The 17,281-nt window shown below is 39.1% G+C and overlaps 1 protein-coding gene across 1 annotated transcript in view; it reads left to right on the top strand.

Annotated features, from left to right (window-relative positions):
- The window catches only part of CDH2 (cadherin 2), a 187,513-nt gene that overhangs the window by 127,470 nt on the left and 42,762 nt on the right, over positions 1-17,281 (top strand). Inside the window, exons 4-7 of the mRNA XM_089517220.1 lie at positions 1,286-1,432; positions 8,162-8,317; positions 11,668-11,812; positions 13,787-13,959. Of these exons, the coding sequence (XP_089373346.1) occupies positions 1,286-1,432; positions 8,162-8,317; positions 11,668-11,812; positions 13,787-13,959 (621 nt within the window). The remainder of the gene's footprint in view (positions 1-1,285; positions 1,433-8,161; positions 8,318-11,667; positions 11,813-13,786; positions 13,960-17,281) is intronic.

The following is a 17,281-nucleotide window of genomic DNA, read 5'->3' as shown; positions in this document are numbered from 1 at the left end:
TGGGCTTTTCTGTTTGCACAGGGTTTTTGTTTTCATTCTTACATTTATAACCCTGTTTAACTTGAAAGTGGTCATTCTTTAAAAAAAAATCTTGAAAGCATTATAGTATTTATTCAAGCAGTTAAATATAACCACAAAATAAACAATTCCCTTCTCAGACCCATCAGTCAAGTTTATTATTCTGTAGCTGCAGATTTATAGCTGAATCAGGAAAGCCTTTCTGGCAGGGAATATTACCTTTGTCTTGGCCCTCCTCAATAATCAAATTGTGGGGTGTGGGAGACTGGCTAGGTGTAAATTATTCATGGCTCCAGTGAATGTAGGGAGAAGAGCCTGAACAATAGAGACATTGCTTGGCCTTGCTGCTGATATGTGCATCTTAACTCATAGGGATGGTCTGCACAGCCCCTTAGTCATCCTCAGAGCAGACGAATTGAAATCACTGAGACTTAAGTTTATTATCATGGCATTTATTTCATCAGGTCTCCCCTAAGGATAAATAAGCTTGAATCGAACCTAATGACACTCCAAGGCAGTAATTTATACAAGTACAGAACTTGTTTTCTGATATGGTATAATTTATACCCAAGCACCCTAACTGTTTTTAACAATTCAGGAAAGTGGAGTTTCCTTTCTTTTTTCTGCATGCCTGTGTGAGCTGGCATGTTTGAATACACATAGGAATCAAGAGAGAAAAGCTAGGATGCTTGCAGATGCAGGAAGAATTGTTGACACCCTGCAGAGATTAATGCCCACTGTGCAAAATGGGTCATCTACAGCATCCATCATGGCTGACATAGGTTTAAAATAATTACAACATTAATTCTATGGGATTTAATAGGGTCATAAATATTTTAGACATTCCTTACTACTATGTATTAAACTTTTCTTGGAACTCAAATTATATTTTAGCACACCCAGATCTAAATTTAATGTACAGTAGCATATTACCTGAACAGTAGCTCCAACTAATGAGAAATATCTAAAGGCATGCTATTAAATTTTGTGCTTTATTAACTAGTCTCCAGCTGGAACATAAAGAATATAAGGTAGTTTACACACCACCATGGAATAATAAATTCCTTGAAACTCTTTATTTTTTAAACAAGCATTGTGCTGGAAAACAAAGAGGTCAATAATATTTTATAGGAGAAAAAACATGTTGCATATAATTTTTTTATTCCATGTAACTCTGTGAACACATTCTTAGGTCATTTTTCATTATGTGAATGTGTATCAAAGCATATTCTATTTTCATCTTTCTTTCATTATCCTGAATGGAAAGGAGCAAAAGAAAATGGAAGACATAGTATTTCCAAGACAGCCAAATAAGCACAGTGGCCATCTGCAAAGACAGAAGAGAGACTGGGTCATCCCTCCAATCAACTTGCCAGAAAACTCTAGAGGGCCCTTTCCTCAGGAATTAGTTAGGGTAAGAGAGAAAAAAGTAATGTTGTTCTGAAGATGTTTCAGTTCTAAAATTAATCTTTTCACTTGAAAGTTATGATCAATATTTTATTTTCATATATATTTTAGCAAAAATATCAGAATCATGATAGAAAGTGGAAGTAACAGAGTTAATACCTTCATCGCTTACCAATACCAGTGCTATATCATGTTATAGTTATGCTTCTGAGTGTAAATCATGTTTGAGAAAGAAAATGTGTGGAGGCATGGTCTTAACAAGCAATCACAAGGCAAGAGAATGGAAAATGTCTGTGTAGATTTTTGTCCTCCATTTTGTTTATCTAGTTTGGATTTTGGGACTCCTGATTGAAAACTTTTACTGTTTTTTTTGTCTAGGGACATAATAGGATTCCTTCTATGGCTGTGTCATTACAAAAGTAATGATGCATATCATTTCATTGCATTGTTTTTTGACCCCAGAAGCCAGCATGGGAAGTTGAATTCTTGAAAACATTGTGTATAGTTCACTCTTCATCACCCTGAAATTTTAAGCTTGAATTAACATTTCCTGAAGCTTAGTTACCATACATTCCCACCATCAATACCAACTACCATGAATTAAATGACACTCTGTTGGCACAGCATATTGCAAAATCACTTTCTTCTGTACTTGTCAGCCAATGTTTAATTTGGGAGCTTTGTGTTTCCCTTGCATCAGTAGAGATTGCAAGCACTTCTCTGGTTGTAATATTTTTAGATATCATTCTAAAAGATGTGTTAGCAACATTTACTTGCATCTGAAAGTACTGGTAAGTACAGGATAAACTGATTTTTCACATATATAGTTTTTAAATGACTTTATTTTGCTTCACATGTTTTGTTTATTGTCAAAGTAAACAAATAAAGCAGCTAAAAGAATAAATGTTTTTGAACACCAGTACAATGCATTCTTTTCATGAGATATAAGAAAAGTGCTTTTCAATTCCTGACATGAAATTATAGGTTAGGTCTCCCTTATCCGAAATGCTTGGGACTAAAACTGTTTTGGATTTTGGATTATTTAAATATTTTTGCAATATTTGTATATACATAATGAAATTCCTTGGGGATGGGACCCAAGTCTAAACATGAGTATAATTTATGTTTGGTATGCACCTTATACACATAGTAAAAGCGAATTCTTTTTGGTGCGCATGGCAGACACCATGAATGCACCATTGGCGCACTGTCGCTCATTGATGACGCAAGAGCAGGGCCGCAACATGCGGATGCTGCACCATGCTTGCATCACGATGGCAGCCCCTGTGTGGACAGGAGGCTGCCATGATGGCAGCACCATTACGTACTAGGGTTCCAGTGTGTGTGGTTGCTCCGCTCTTCCAAACCCTAGTTTTGGCCCCAGGGCACCACAGAGCACCTGTTTATACCAGGCCCTATTTGTTTAGACAGGCTTTTAAATCGGAAGGTTTTTAAGGCATGTGATGGGGTGTTGTTACATTTTTAATATATTTTAAGCATTTTAATCTTTTTAAAGTACTTGATTTTAGCATGGAATTTGTTTTAATTAGTAATTTAGTAATTTAGTTCTATTTTAATATACTATTTTTGTATGTTTTTAACTGTTTGGTGTTCTTTAACATTGTAAGTCTCCCTGAATGCCAGCCCTGGGAGAAGGGGAGGGATATAAATAAATAAATAAATATAATAATAATAATACTGAGCATCCATTATTTCATACATTTTTCTGTGCTGGTGTTTGAAGAAGTTGAAATTGCCTGTGAGAAAAAATATGTGAGAAATTATGTGAGAAAAATTTGGGGAAAAAAAACCCCAATTATTTTAATCCTGGGGAGAAATGTCAGGCATGAACATAGGTTGCTTCTTGCTATAGATTAAAATTATTTGTTTGTTGGGTTCAGTGTATATGTCACATGGACTAATAATATACAATCACACTGTTCTTGACCATGCCAGAAATGTCATATTTACAACTGTTTAAAAATAAAAACGCAATTACAACACTGTTGGTATACTGCCTTTCTTGTGCGCTTCCATGTCCCATTACCACAGTAGTTACTTGGCATGGTAATATGCGTTGGTGTGCATGAGACAGTGTTTATATGACTGGAGGTGTTTTGACACTATGTGCTGCAAGGGTTCTCTTTCCTTGGGAAATAATGAGAGTCAGCCAGAGGGAAAATCGGGGCTTAGGAGTAGGAGTAAGAAGTAAAGGAGTAAGCAGTTTATTTGTTACTATATTTGTACTACTTATTCCTTATTACTTATTTGTACTACTTATTCCTGTTACTATATTGTACATACTAACACCATTTTTTATTTTTATATTACTATTTTTATTGAGGAGTATAATAGGAGTTAGGAGTAGAAGTAACATTAAGAAAAAATATCTTACTTCGGAGTAAGACAAGGAGTAACCCCAAAATCACCACTATTCTCTAGGCCTGTGGGAAATGGAGCTTTCTATTCAGGGAATGGCATTGATTAGCTAGGGAAAAGAGGGGTGAGGAGTTTTCACTAGGGAACTGCCCAACTGACTGTGCATCTAAAAGAGAAGTACAGGTATTTAATATTTTAGGTTAAGCTAGGGATGGAAATAAATTTCATTGGACTCAACATTCTCAATAAAAGTAGCATTTTTGCCTTCCCAGAGACATGTGTACCTTGCCTCAAGCATTCACCCCTTAGCAAATTGTACAAGGCATTTCTGAGACATAAATGTGAATAAAACAATGCACATATGTTTCAAATATAACTAGGTAAAATCAGCTTAATTAGGGGAGGAGAATGCAAACACATGCATTACTCAATGGGGAGATGTTGAGTAAATTAGGTAAATTATATAAATAAAGGCATGAGTTTAAAATTTGCAGGAATTTCAGCAAGGACAAAAATGCAAAGTCTCACAAGCCAATACGTAACAGGGACAGGGGGGAAATGCAAGTGGGATTTCAAGAACCTCAGTGAAATCAAAACAGAAATATTCACATTCCTAGATTAGGCTCATATTCCTCAATGTAGTCGGGGATGTCCCTAAACAGATATCAGTAAGCTAAATTACCATCAATCTGAGACCGTTTGGGAGTCAGTTTTTATGGTATAGTTACATAAAAATTCATATCCCAAGATTGAACACAAAGGTCACATAAGAAATTTGCATATAAACCGATGTTTGACTTTATCAACACACAAGAAATAAATGCACAGCATGTTATCTTGGGGAGGGGGGAAATAGGCAGTGTGAAACAAGACATACAGCCATTGTTCCATTATTTGTTATGTCACCAGTAAAATACCAGTAGAAAGCTACCCCTAGCCGATCTATGATATAATGCAGCTCTTAGAAACAGTATTGCTGCAGGAGTTGGAAAACTATCTGTCTATGCAATACCCACACATTCACAGATGCTGTTACTTAGGCCCCATACAGACTGAGCTATTTGCCCTGGATGGAAATGGGCAGAATCAGGACCCTCCCCCCCCCCCCGAATCTCTCCGGAAACAAGCGCTCACTACGAAATACCTTAATCTCTTCTGCTTGCATCAAAGTGACGTTTTTTACAGCAATTGGATGGGTGATTCCCCCCCCTTTCCCCCTCCTTTTTTTTTAAAAAAGGCGCCCAGTATGCGCACGTTTTATCAGACCTAAAAACCTCCTGTTTGTGTTGTGGGGATTTGGGTCACTGCAGGTTATGGATCTTCCCTTGGCCCCATTTGCCCCCAAATGCAATCAGATTTAAAAACCTCCTCTGTGTGTGTGTGTGCGCGCATGTGCGTGTGTGTTATGGATCTTCCCTTGGCCCCGTTTGCCCCAAAATGCAATCAAATTTAAAAACCTCCTGTGTGTGTGTGTGTGTGTGTGTGTGTGTGTGTTATGGATCTTCCCTTGGCCCCATTTGCCCCAAAATTCCACTTAATGCCATCTCTGCATCTCTTGCATCCTCCCTCCTTGCCACCCCAGAATGCCTCATACACATGTAGTAATAATTAATTAATTAATTAATTCCTCACCTCGGAATTCCAGAAATGCCATGCATCCATTGCTTTCCCTAGGCTACCCCGGAATTGCTTACAGACAGCAGCAAAAGCATTCTGTATCAATTTGCCAAATTGGAAAGAGAAACGTTTGTAACATTCGCATTTCAGCATTCGCATAGAAAAAAGGTTTTTGCAAAGTGCCTTGCTGCTGGAAGCAAGGAAATGAAAGGGAAAGTCAACAAGCAACTAGCCACATTCTATCTAAATATATATCTACCTGAAGCAAAAACCATGCTCATAGACTGCCAAAAATACTGTAATTTTAAAAAAAAATTTAAAAAGGGAAAGCTCCCTGGTGCGAGAGGGAAGCTTGCTCCGTCCTGTGCCCTCCCTCTGACCTGACCTGAATTGACCCTTCATCCTGCTTACATTCTATCTATATATCTATCTACCTATTGCAAAAAACATGTCAAAAATATTGTCAAAAATAATAAAAAATGAAAAAGAGAGAGAAAGCTGCCTGGTGGAAGAGGGAAGCTTACTCCATGCTGTGCCCTCCCTCTGATCTGCCCTGAATTGACCCCTCATCCTGCTCCTTCCTTCTTCTCCTCCTGCTCCATTACAGGTTGCCCTCCATGGCCCCCTTCTTCCCCCTGGCTCCTTCATCCTCATCCTCCTCCGTCACTTTCTCCAATTCCCCCTTCTGACTGCCTTTTGCATCCCCTGTCAGTCACCCTGATTCCCCCTTTTTGCATCCTGTCACCGTGATTCCCCTTTTTTGTATCCTTCCTCCAGCTCCTTCCTCCTTCTCCTCCTTCGCCCCGATAAAGGGGAGGGAATGCTCTGCCTTCCTCTGACCTAAATCCCTTCCCTGAACTTGCCCTGATCATGATCGGGGGCAAGTTCATATTCGCCGAACCCAGGTTTTTTCAAAAGAGACAGCTTTTTCCCCTGATTCCAAATGACTCATGCTAAGGGGCATTTGCCCCGAAACGGGTGTGCATGTCTCGGATTCAATTGTGAGAAATTCGGGATGAATATGAACTTCACGTGCAAGATTCGATCCTTTTTCCGGGGTAAAGGTAGTCTGAATGGCCCCTTAGAGAGCAAATGTTTACAGCAGGTCTATGCAGTGGCGTCTCCTGATAGGTCTTTGTGCAGTTTAGAGTAGGACAGCAAAGGTTTCTGACTCCCAGTTGTTTTACAGCAGGTTCAACAAAATGTTTGTCCTACTCTTGATTTGAATAAGTTTTTGGACCAGGCTGTGATGGGTGGATCCCAGGAGGTTTTTTTTTTTTGGGGGGGGGGGGAATAGAACTTGCAAGGGTGAATCTTGTTCATCCATTTGTTTGTTTGTTTTTACAGATATAAAACATGTGACTGAGGCAGCCAGTTGGTAGATCATTACTGTTTTGCTAAATGTTACATCAGGAAGCACACTAGCTATCCATAGTTTGATCACAATAGTTCTGTACTGAGATGGTGATATTTGCTATTCTAATTCAATTTTATATATTAGACTTTTTAGAACACCTAACAATCAGAGTTCTCTGGTTAGTATACAATACATCAACATGTAAAATATAAATGGAGCACAGTAAGAGTGCAATGTAGCCAGGACCCCAGAGGGAGAACCAAGGTAATCCAGGAGCAAAACAGAAGAATTATAAGAACTGAAAACACATAAACACTTATTAAACAAAGATATTCCTTTGATGTCCAAAATATCATAATGTAAGCACTAGGTGAGTCTTTGGCGAGGGCATTCAACAAATGGGGTGCCACCATTGAGAAGATCTCTCTCTCCTAGTTAGTCATCTCATCTCATTTGACAGGGGAACATGGATGAGGGGGCCAAATAATAGATGTGGTGTAAGGGTCGGTAAGTAAGGAAGGAGATTCTCCTTCAGGTAACTTGAGCCCAAAGTGTTTAGAGATTTAAAATTTAATAACAGTTCTTTGCATTTGAGCCAGAGGTGGTCTTGCAATTGGTTCAGATATCATAATGTGATGTTTTTAATTACTGTATTTTCTGGCGTATAAGACTACTTTTTAACCCAGGAAAATCTTCTCAAAAGTCAGGGGTCATCTTATACGCCGGGTGTTGTCTTACAGGGCAGGTGCTGAAACTTCCGAGCCGGACCGGAGAATCTGCAGTCACTGCATTTGGTGGGGGGAGCTCAAAAACGGCTGCATCCCCAACATATGCGACGATCGTATGAAAGCAGCTGCCGCTCTGATAGTCTTTGAGACAGGGAGGGGGCTGGGCAGGCAGGGAGAGCTGACCAATCCAAGCAGGCTTTGTATACAACAAGGTTTCCTGCTAAGTACCTGCATGTCATAAGCATCTGAATTAAAATTACCATATTGAAATCAAATCTGATGGTTTTTTAAATTTTTATTTGGTGTGCGTTGGAAGAGGGGTAGTCTTATACGGCGAGTATATCCCAAACTCTTTATTTTAACTGGAAAAGTTGGGGGTCGCCTTATATGCCCAGTCGTCTTATATGCCAGAAAATACGGTAATCATGTCTAACAGTCCAGCTGCCTTGTTTTGGAATAAGAGTGTTTTAGGTGCTAATTCCAACTGGCCCAATGCACATATATATTCATAACAAGAAGGTAAATAACATGGGCTGATTGCTTAAAATGAATAATCAAAATGAGTTTTAAAATAACAATATTGTTGCTTTGTTTATCAGCTAATACCTTGGATTGTTTATATGTTTAATGAAACCATCTTCTTCTTGATACCTAGATCAGATCTGATCGTGATAAAAGCCTTTCCCTGCGATACAGTGTTACTGGGCCAGGAGCTGATCAACCCCCCACAGGCATTTTTATAATTAACCCCATCTCAGGTCAACTGTCAGTGACAAAACCATTAGATCGGGAGCAAATTGCTTCTTTTCACGTAAGTTCTTAATTTACGTTAAACCAGATATTTAAATCAAAGATCTTAACATCTGTTTGATCTTTGAAGAGCACATCTGGCACAGTTTTCTCGGCTTTAGATTTAAAGTGTTTGAATGAGATCTGGATTTCTACACATTTTTGCTTTTTGTACATTATAGCAGTTGAAGCTGGTATATTTGAACAACTGAAATTTCCTGTAATAGATTAGACAAAATTTGTTTGTTTGCTGTGTTTATGTATCACTTCTCAGCCTACCAGGCCCCCTTGAGCTAATGTATAATGGATAAAAGCAAGTAGAATGTTAAATATATAAATAAAAACATTGAAAATCATACTTTTAAAAACATATTTTAAAAACTTATTAAAAATAATTTAAGACCCAACATTTAAGCTAACCAGTGAAGTTTCAGGCACCAAAGGCCAAGCAAAATAGCAGCCTTAGCTGCCTCCCAAATACTCAAAAGGAATAGAACTAACCTGACTTCCCTTGAAAGGATGTTTCACAGTCAGGGAACAGAAAAAGAGCTGTCACGTGTAACCACCTACCTCCCTTCACAGGGTGATGAGATGCACAACAGACTGCTTTTTCAATCTTAATGATCACAAATTCCATTCAGGCTTATGTAGGAGGAGATCATCTTTCAGATATATCCTGATATGAAACTGTTTAGGACTTTGTAGATCAAAACCAGCAGATTGAATTGAGCTAGCAAGAAAATTGGAAACCATTGCAGTTCTTGTAAGGCCAATGGTATAAGATCTCAAAAACACATCCCTAACAACAATGTGGCTTCTGCATTTTTTACTAGCTGTAGATTCCAAACACTGTTACAGTAGTCCGACTGGAATTTAATTAAGGCATGAACCACTATCCAGATCTGCCCTCCAATGGAAAAGTTGCAGTGACACAGCAACTGAAGCTGGGCAAAGGAACTCCTGGTCTTCAAGGAGAAGCATTAGATCCAATAGCATTCCCAAGCTATAATCCTGATCTTTCAGAGGGAGTCCATCCAGAACAGGCTGTAATCTCAAACCCAAAATTAGGTTTCTTAAAAGCTATACAGGCTGGTGTTATACGCCTGCCTGACCAGATGGTGGGCGACATTACACCGTGTCTTTGCCACAGCACTTCCATACGCTGCTCTGAAGAAGTGGCGAAAAGCCACCACAGCGATGGCTAGGGTGCCCTTTCTACAGCCCATAAAGGAGACACTTTTTGCGGCTTCTTTTTGCGCCATGGAAAGGCCAAATTGGTGCCTCAGCATGTGGTTGCTGTGGCCCTGATCCAGCGAGGAAAGGAGTGGCATGGGGTCATCCCTTAGGGGCATTTCTTGAGACCCAGTGAATGGCTTGACAAGGTTAACATTTCCTTCACTGCTTTCTGACAATTCGGGACTTCCACAGCCTCCTTGTCACCAGTTGTGACACACTCCCTGAATTCTCATCATAGGTTATTCACCAAGGTAACCAAGGCTATTTCTGTCCTATAATCAGGCTTGAACCCAGACTGGAATTGATCCAAATCCATTTCATCTAAGAAAGTTGGAGTTGTGTTGCCACTGCTTGCTCTAGGGAGCAAAGCAGAATAGAAAGTAGCTGACAGTTAACTAAAGTGATGCTGTCTAGTGAAGTTTTCTTCAACAGAAGTTTTACAATTGCTTTTTAAAGAGAGGAGTAAAGTTTAATTTGGACCATAATTTTGTTCAGTTTTGTTTTGTTTTTGTTTTTTTTTTTGCCATCCTCTAGTCATCTGCCCAAGTATATAATTGCCCTGAGTGCCTCAGAAAACCAAGGGGCCCATACTGTGCACCCAAATAAAAGACACTTTAGAAAAATTGTGTCAGGTATCCAGTCCATCTTCCTCTTCCACAGCTCAACTAGACATCAATAGAATTGTGAGCTCTAACAGGTGGAAAATCCACAAAAACCCTTTCCTGGATCTGCTAGTTTTTAGTGATAAAGCAAACTAAGACTATGAATTTTATTTGTTTTCAATTCTCCCTTTATAGTTGCAAATTCCACCACAACATGAATTTAGTAGAACATTTTTTTAGTGAGGTGGTCTGTTTGCCCTAAATTGAAAATGACTTGAAGACACACAACAACACAACAAAGCTTTAGCTAAATATAAAATTGCAACATTTGTCATTAAGCAATGAAAAACGGCATTTACCATGAGATTAAGTGTTTCAGTGATATCTTAAAATACAAACTCTTGTAGGTTAAAGAAAATAAGGAAGCCTAGAAGATGTGGCTCAAGTGGTTATGATGCTGATTCTGTTGATTGCAAGATCGGCAGGTTGGCAGTTGGTAGCCCAGGTGCCGCATGACGGGGTGAGCTCCGGTCACTAGTCCCATCTTCTTCCAAGGTAGCGGTTCGAAAGCATGCAAATGCAAGTAGATAGATAGGTACCACACCCATGGGAAGATAAACATCATTCTGTGCAATCATGCTGACCACATGATCACAGAGTAGTCTCTGAGAATGCTGGCTCTTTGGCTTAGTAATGGAGATGAGCACCGCCCCCTATGGTCAGTCACGACTTGACAACGTTGTCAATGGGGAATACCTTTACCTTTAGAAGAACATTGGAGGGATGTGTGAGTGGATGGGTTTTTGAGAAATCTCTGTAAATTTTCATGTTTCATCAGAGCTTGGAAAATAATTTTTTGGATTACAGGTCCCAGAGTTTCCCAGCAAATATAGCTAGCAGCCATAGTGGCTGAGAGATTCTAAGAATGGTAGTTCAGAGTAGCAACATTTCTAAACTCTGTTTTTCAGTAATATTTAAAAAATGTCAAGAATAATTCTGATAGATCATCTCCTTATATCCATCTAGTACACTATCCTTTTCATAGGATGCAAAAAGATGCACCTAAGCTAGTGGCTATCATTGCATCATATTTAATAAATGAACTTGGCACTGTTTGAAGAAATATTTATTTTTATCTGTTCTGGTTCTTTTGCAAACCAATTTCATTTGATAATCTATTATTATGAAATAATTTTAAACTTCTGTCATGTTCTGCATTAGATACCTTTTGTTCAGGCTTTTAAGAAGATTATGAACAAATGGAATGCTTGTTTATTCTGCACCAGTGGCTTGTTTTAGTAACTTTAGACATGGAGCGAGGAATTGAGTTTTAGAGGACTTTGGTTTGATAGTTTACAATATGATTTTTTTAAAAAAAAAAGCTGTTGAAGTGACCAGGAAAGAGAGGTACAAAGAAGATGCTGACATAAATCAAGTTAATGGAGTTCCATTTAAAATGATCTGTCAGCAACACTAATTACCATGCATGATGACATGTTTTGCAAGTTTTCTCAATTCCTAATGACTTTTGCAGCTGAGGGCACACGCTGTGGATGTAAATGGAAACCAGGTGGAAAATCCCATCGACATTGTCATTAATGTCATTGATATGAATGACAATAGGCCTGAGTTCTTACACCAGGTTTGGAATGGGACAGTCCCTGAAGGATCAAAGCCAGGTAAAATTTCCAAAAAAAAATATTATTTTCATTTAAACTTCAAGATGTTAAAATATACTTTAAAAATTTAGCCAAAATCATATCATCAACTCTCTGTGATCATCATCATTGTCACCCTTTGGACTGTTCAATTTTAATTGTATCCTCCCAACAAGGAAAGACCAGTCTTTTTTGATGGAGCTCAGGAGGCATGTTTGATTATTGTATGATCCGTGTTTCATGGGAACAAAGGCAAGCTGATTCACTCCCCACTCCTTTGTTACATATGCTTGTGTGAAAGTACTTGTCAAGTATATGCTTCCACCTTGCTGGGCTCATATAAGCAAAATCAGCTTCAGAACTCAAGCAACTGACATGATCATGCTTAATAAAGCATAGCTTGCTGCCTACCTTTGAACATAGGAGCCAAACATAAAGATAAATGGCATGTGCTAGGGAGGAAAAGGAAGAGAAAAAGAAGGCAAGGAAGAATAGTGAGTACAATGGGTTATCTAAATCGATGAGGGTTTGATTTGGGGGGGGGGGGGGTTTAAAATGTGGATGATCACATCCCATATTATTCAGTGGCAGAAACATGAACATATATGCTTCAGCGTGTGTGCATTCATTTTTTTGCCATTTAATTATATGGGGTATGGCTATCCATTGTCAGTCAGATTCATGGATCAGAAGCTCACTGGTAGGAAGGGCCCACTGTAATAATAAATAGCACTTCTAAAATTCTAAAAGCATTTAATACTTTTAGATTGTACAGACACTCTTTACACTTTTTGGCTTATGTCATCTTAGTGACATGCATGCATATGCATCTGGGCAAATTATTCACCATAGTGAAATGGATTGATTCTGTTGACAGTGGTGGAAGCAGAGTTGCATATACAATAATGCAGTTGTGCATTGGAGTTGCTCATTTGCAGTTGTGCATTGCACATCATTCATTATGCCTTGCAAAATGACACTCAGTGAGGTGTGTTACACAGTGTTTCCATTCTGTGTAGTTATTGTGTAGTTCTGGCCTTGTGTATCACTGCATGTGAATATTTACAGTACTTTGGGGAATGTTGGATTGCAACCATTCAACAATGCTTTTAATATAGTGTTATTATCTTTATACTTCAGATTTTGGGTGAGAGCAGCTGAGGGGAGAAATGTAGCAAGCCAAAATGATCTTGAGTTAACAGAAGAGATGTAGTTTGAAAGCCGGGTTTCATCCTTGTACCACTGTGCGTTCACCATTATGGTATATTCCATAAACCATAGGCTATATCCAGTGGTGTGGATCAGACAATAGGAAGGCATTTGTCAGCAGAAAAGATTCCCCCTCCACATCCCAAAATTCAGTTCTCAGTTCTCCTTATCCAATTTATCTTATGTCCTTGAGTGTGGTGAGATGTGTGTGTCTGTGTAAATAGTAGCAAGTTCTCCTATTGCAGCCTATTGACGTGGCCTTTCATGATGTTAGTAGACAGAATGTACCACTATTTTATACCAACGGTAATCATTGTTTTAAATTTCAGCTTTATAGTAGGAGTGAAAAGATAACAGAAACATCCTTCATTTGTACAGACCTATATACTGAACTAACAAGCATTACCTTTCTGCGAAATCAATATGCACCCCACTTGCTTATGCACACTATTCATTTGTTCTGAGTCAGTAAGATAGCTAGAAACATGTGTGAGTTTACATTTTCATTAAAAGTGTTATAGAATTAATGGGCCTGAGTGCCAGGAGAACATTTTCAGCACTAAGTGAATTTGGATACATTTTATAAATACATGCATTTTATGTTGCCTTGCCCTTTGTTGATCAAGAGCCTTGAGGAAAGCAGTATGATCCAAATAACATAAGGAATGTTGAAATGTTTTGTCAGAGGAAGTAAATGTTTAGACCAAGTTTTGAGCTTCTGAGTGAACTTGGGTAACCCCAGTAAACTGTTTATTTAACTCCAGTCATTATTTGTTCCTTCATTAGGAACCTATGTCATGACAGTCACTGCTATTGATGCTGATGACCCAAATGCATTGAATGGAATGCTGAGATACAGAATTTTGTCACAAGCTCCAAGTACCCCTTCCCCAAACATGTTTACAATCAACAATGAAACAGGTGACATTATCACAGTTGCTGCTGGACTGGACAGAGAGGTAAGCCAGGTCTTGTGCTGTGTATGTTTGAATACTTCGTATAGAGGCTGCTAACATAATATGTTCCCATTGGCATTACACAGGCTTTCGTTAGCTTGCCAGTTGCAGGCCACTTACATCTGGTATACCCATTGAGTGAATTTGGGCAGGTCACGCACTCTTAGCCTAAGAGAAAGGCAATAGCAAACCTCCTTTGAATAAATCTTGCCAAAAACAAACAAACCCTAGAATAGGATGCTGTAAGTCAGAATGGATTTGAAGGCAGATGACTGCAGCAGCAATAGCAATAATAAACTTTGCGAAATCAGTAATATGACCTTACTGATAGCACCTGATAAAGTGATGAAGTGGTAATTTGTTTTATGCCTTATGAACCTCATTTCAGGTTATTAAATCCAAAAGCAATTTATTATTACCAAATTTACTTAATCAGTTTGTTTGCTCACTTCTTAATTTTATTCATGAGAAAATACAATTCTGTACTGCAATCCTACTAATACCTTTAATACTTTGGCACAATGAGAAGGTTAAAACAACAGTGAAAGATCTTTAAATTGTCTGCAATAAACATCTAACTTTAAAGTTAAAGTTCTTACAGTTCTTAAAAGCTGATTTTCTGGGCACTTGTGGAGTAACAAAATACTATCATGACATTTTTTAAAATGTGTTGAGTTTTAGTTCTAGTTTCTGCAACCTTTAGATTTTCTTTGACCTGAAAAGGGTTTATTTAAAAAAAAAAACTACCATATTAAAGAAACTGTCATTCAGTCCAAAATGGCCTTGTGATAGCCACTCCTGGATCATTACCTAAGCCAGGTGTTAATGCTACAGCAACACAGACTTTGCCTTCTTGGGCAGTTTCCTATATTGGTGGGATGAGCATCCTGCATTTTTTCATTATTTTACTTACTTAACTTATATACTGCCTTTTTCCCAAGGCAGCTTGTCACTTGTACTAAAGCAAAGTGCAGCTAAAACATGATGATTATAATAAAAATAAATAACATTGCATAAACTATCCTCTTGAAAACAGCACTGATTTAAATCACCTTAGAAATATTTAAAACATAACTGATAATAGAATTACAGCACACAGAACATGCTCATTAAAAGATTTGTGCAGCAGCCAGTTAATCACCAAAAGCCACTCTAAATAAAAAGGTCCTTGCTTGATAGCAGAAGAGAATCAGAGACAACCAGCTTAGCCTCCTAAAGGAAAGAATTCCATAGTCTGGGAGCAGCCACCATAGTCTGGGAGCAGCCACCAATAAGCCCCTCTCCTGAGTTCTCTTTAGATTTGCCTATGAGTGTATTGGACTGGGAGAAGGGCCCCCTTCAAATATCTTAAAGGCTTGACAGAATAATATAGAAAGATGTTTTTCAGGTGGTCCAGGCTCAAGCCATATAGGGCTTTGTAGGTCATAACCATTATATGAATGCCTAGGAGTAACACATTCTCTCTTAAATTGGACCAGTTCTTGGTTTGGATCCAGTGGTTGCACATGTTTACTCACCAGTTGTGATAGTGGGGGACCAAGAAGAGACACATCCCCAGGAATTTTAAAACTCAAGTAGGCTCATACATACTAGGAGATACTGCCTTTCGGATAATCTGGACCCAAGCCACATAAGGCTTTACACCTCATAACCAGCAGTTTGAATTGTGCCTGGAAATGAATCAATAGCCAGTGAAGATACTGCAACAAGGGACCTCTGTGTTCCTTGTAACCAGCTCGAGACAACATTTTAGGCCTTCTGAAGTTTCTGAACAGTTTCCAAAGTTAGTCCCATGCAGAGCATGTTGCATTGATCATTGTGTTACTGTAACCAGAGGCCCATTTACACCACACAATTATAATGGTATATTACACTTTAACTATCTTGGCAATCTCCTATGGAATCTACCATACATACTCAACTATAAGTGAAAAAATTTATGCCCCCAAATGAACTCCAAAATCCTGGGTAGACTTATGGAAGGGTCAATGAGTTAATGCTAATAAATGTTGTGGAAGAAGAAGTGCCCACCTTTCTCTGTAGCCTTGTAATGGCTCCCTGTTTGAAGCCCCCGCACCACTCTCCTCCTCTCCCCCTCTGTGTGTGTGTGTGTGTGTGTGTCTGTCTGTCTGTCTGTCTGTCTGTCTGTCTGTCTGTCTGTCTGTCTGTCTGTTTCCCTCTCTGCTTTCCCACTCAGCCAGACCTAACAAGTTGCTGCTAAGGAAAGGAACACGCCCTGGCTTGAACCCCGTTTTGCCTGGAAGCCCTGGGGGTGAAAGGTAGAGAGAGAGAAAGGTTTGTCCTCCATTTCTGCTAGCTATGAGCTTAGGAGTCCTGGGAGTGAAAAGCAGAGAAAGAGAAAGGCCTGTCCTCCATTTCTGCTAGCTATGAGCTTAGGAGTTCTGGGAGTGAAAAGCAGAGAAAGAGAAAGGCCTGTCCTCCATTTCTGCTAGCTATGAGCTTAGGAGTCCTGGGGGTGAAAAGCAGAGAGAGAGAGAAAGGCTGTCCTAGATTTCTGCTAGCTATGAGCTTAGGAGTCCTAGGGGTGAAAAGCAGAGAGAGAGAAAGGCCTGTCCCCTTTTCCATGCCGAGGTCCAGAGAGTGAGATATAGGGAGGGAAATGGTGCTTTGTTTCCCCCCACCCCCTTTAGATCTTTTGTAACATCCTCCAGTGTTTGCCTCTCAACTTATCCACGGGTCATATCAAAATCCATGATTTTGGATCCAAAAACTGCCCTCGACTTATACATGAGGTTGACTTATACATGAGTATATACGGTATGTCAATTAAAATGGGGCACTATACTAAACTTTGCAAGCAGTTACACTTTTTCAGAACTTGAACTTTGATGCATCCAGTTGTTTCACAAGCATACACACAGCCCTCTCTCACACTATTGACTTGATGATTTCACAAATTGCCATGTTTCAGCAAGTGGCAATTGCAATGATAGTCATTACACAATGGGTGAGTTTAAGGCCTTGCTTCCCATTGCACAGTTGGTTGTATCTGATCTTACCGTTTCTTCCTTTAGCAGTAGCAGCTTAGGGATAACAAGCAGGATTACCACTGCAGCATATTGGAAAGTTTTCAAACTACTATTCCCCCCCCCCCCAAAAGAACACATTCATTGAGGTGTCGATATATATGACTCCCCCTACAAGATGCTTTCCACCCAAGAGGCAAAATTGTCTTGGTACCAGTGGAAACACCCTTATCAGAACTAATAGATATGGGTAATTTTTGACAGAACTGTATTGTAAAGAGAAAGGGCTAACTGTCCAGCATGTTGTTGTCCTAGACCTTCTTATCTTCTCTCACATC

The sequence above is a fragment of the Sceloporus occidentalis genome, unplaced genomic scaffold (assembly GCF_023333645.1).
Source record: "Sceloporus occidentalis isolate IW3139 unplaced genomic scaffold, rSceOcc1.0.p SCAF_3, whole genome shotgun sequence".
NCBI lineage: Eukaryota > Metazoa > Chordata > Lepidosauria > Squamata > Phrynosomatidae > Sceloporus > Sceloporus occidentalis.
This window is presented reverse-complemented; position numbering and strand designations above follow the sequence as displayed.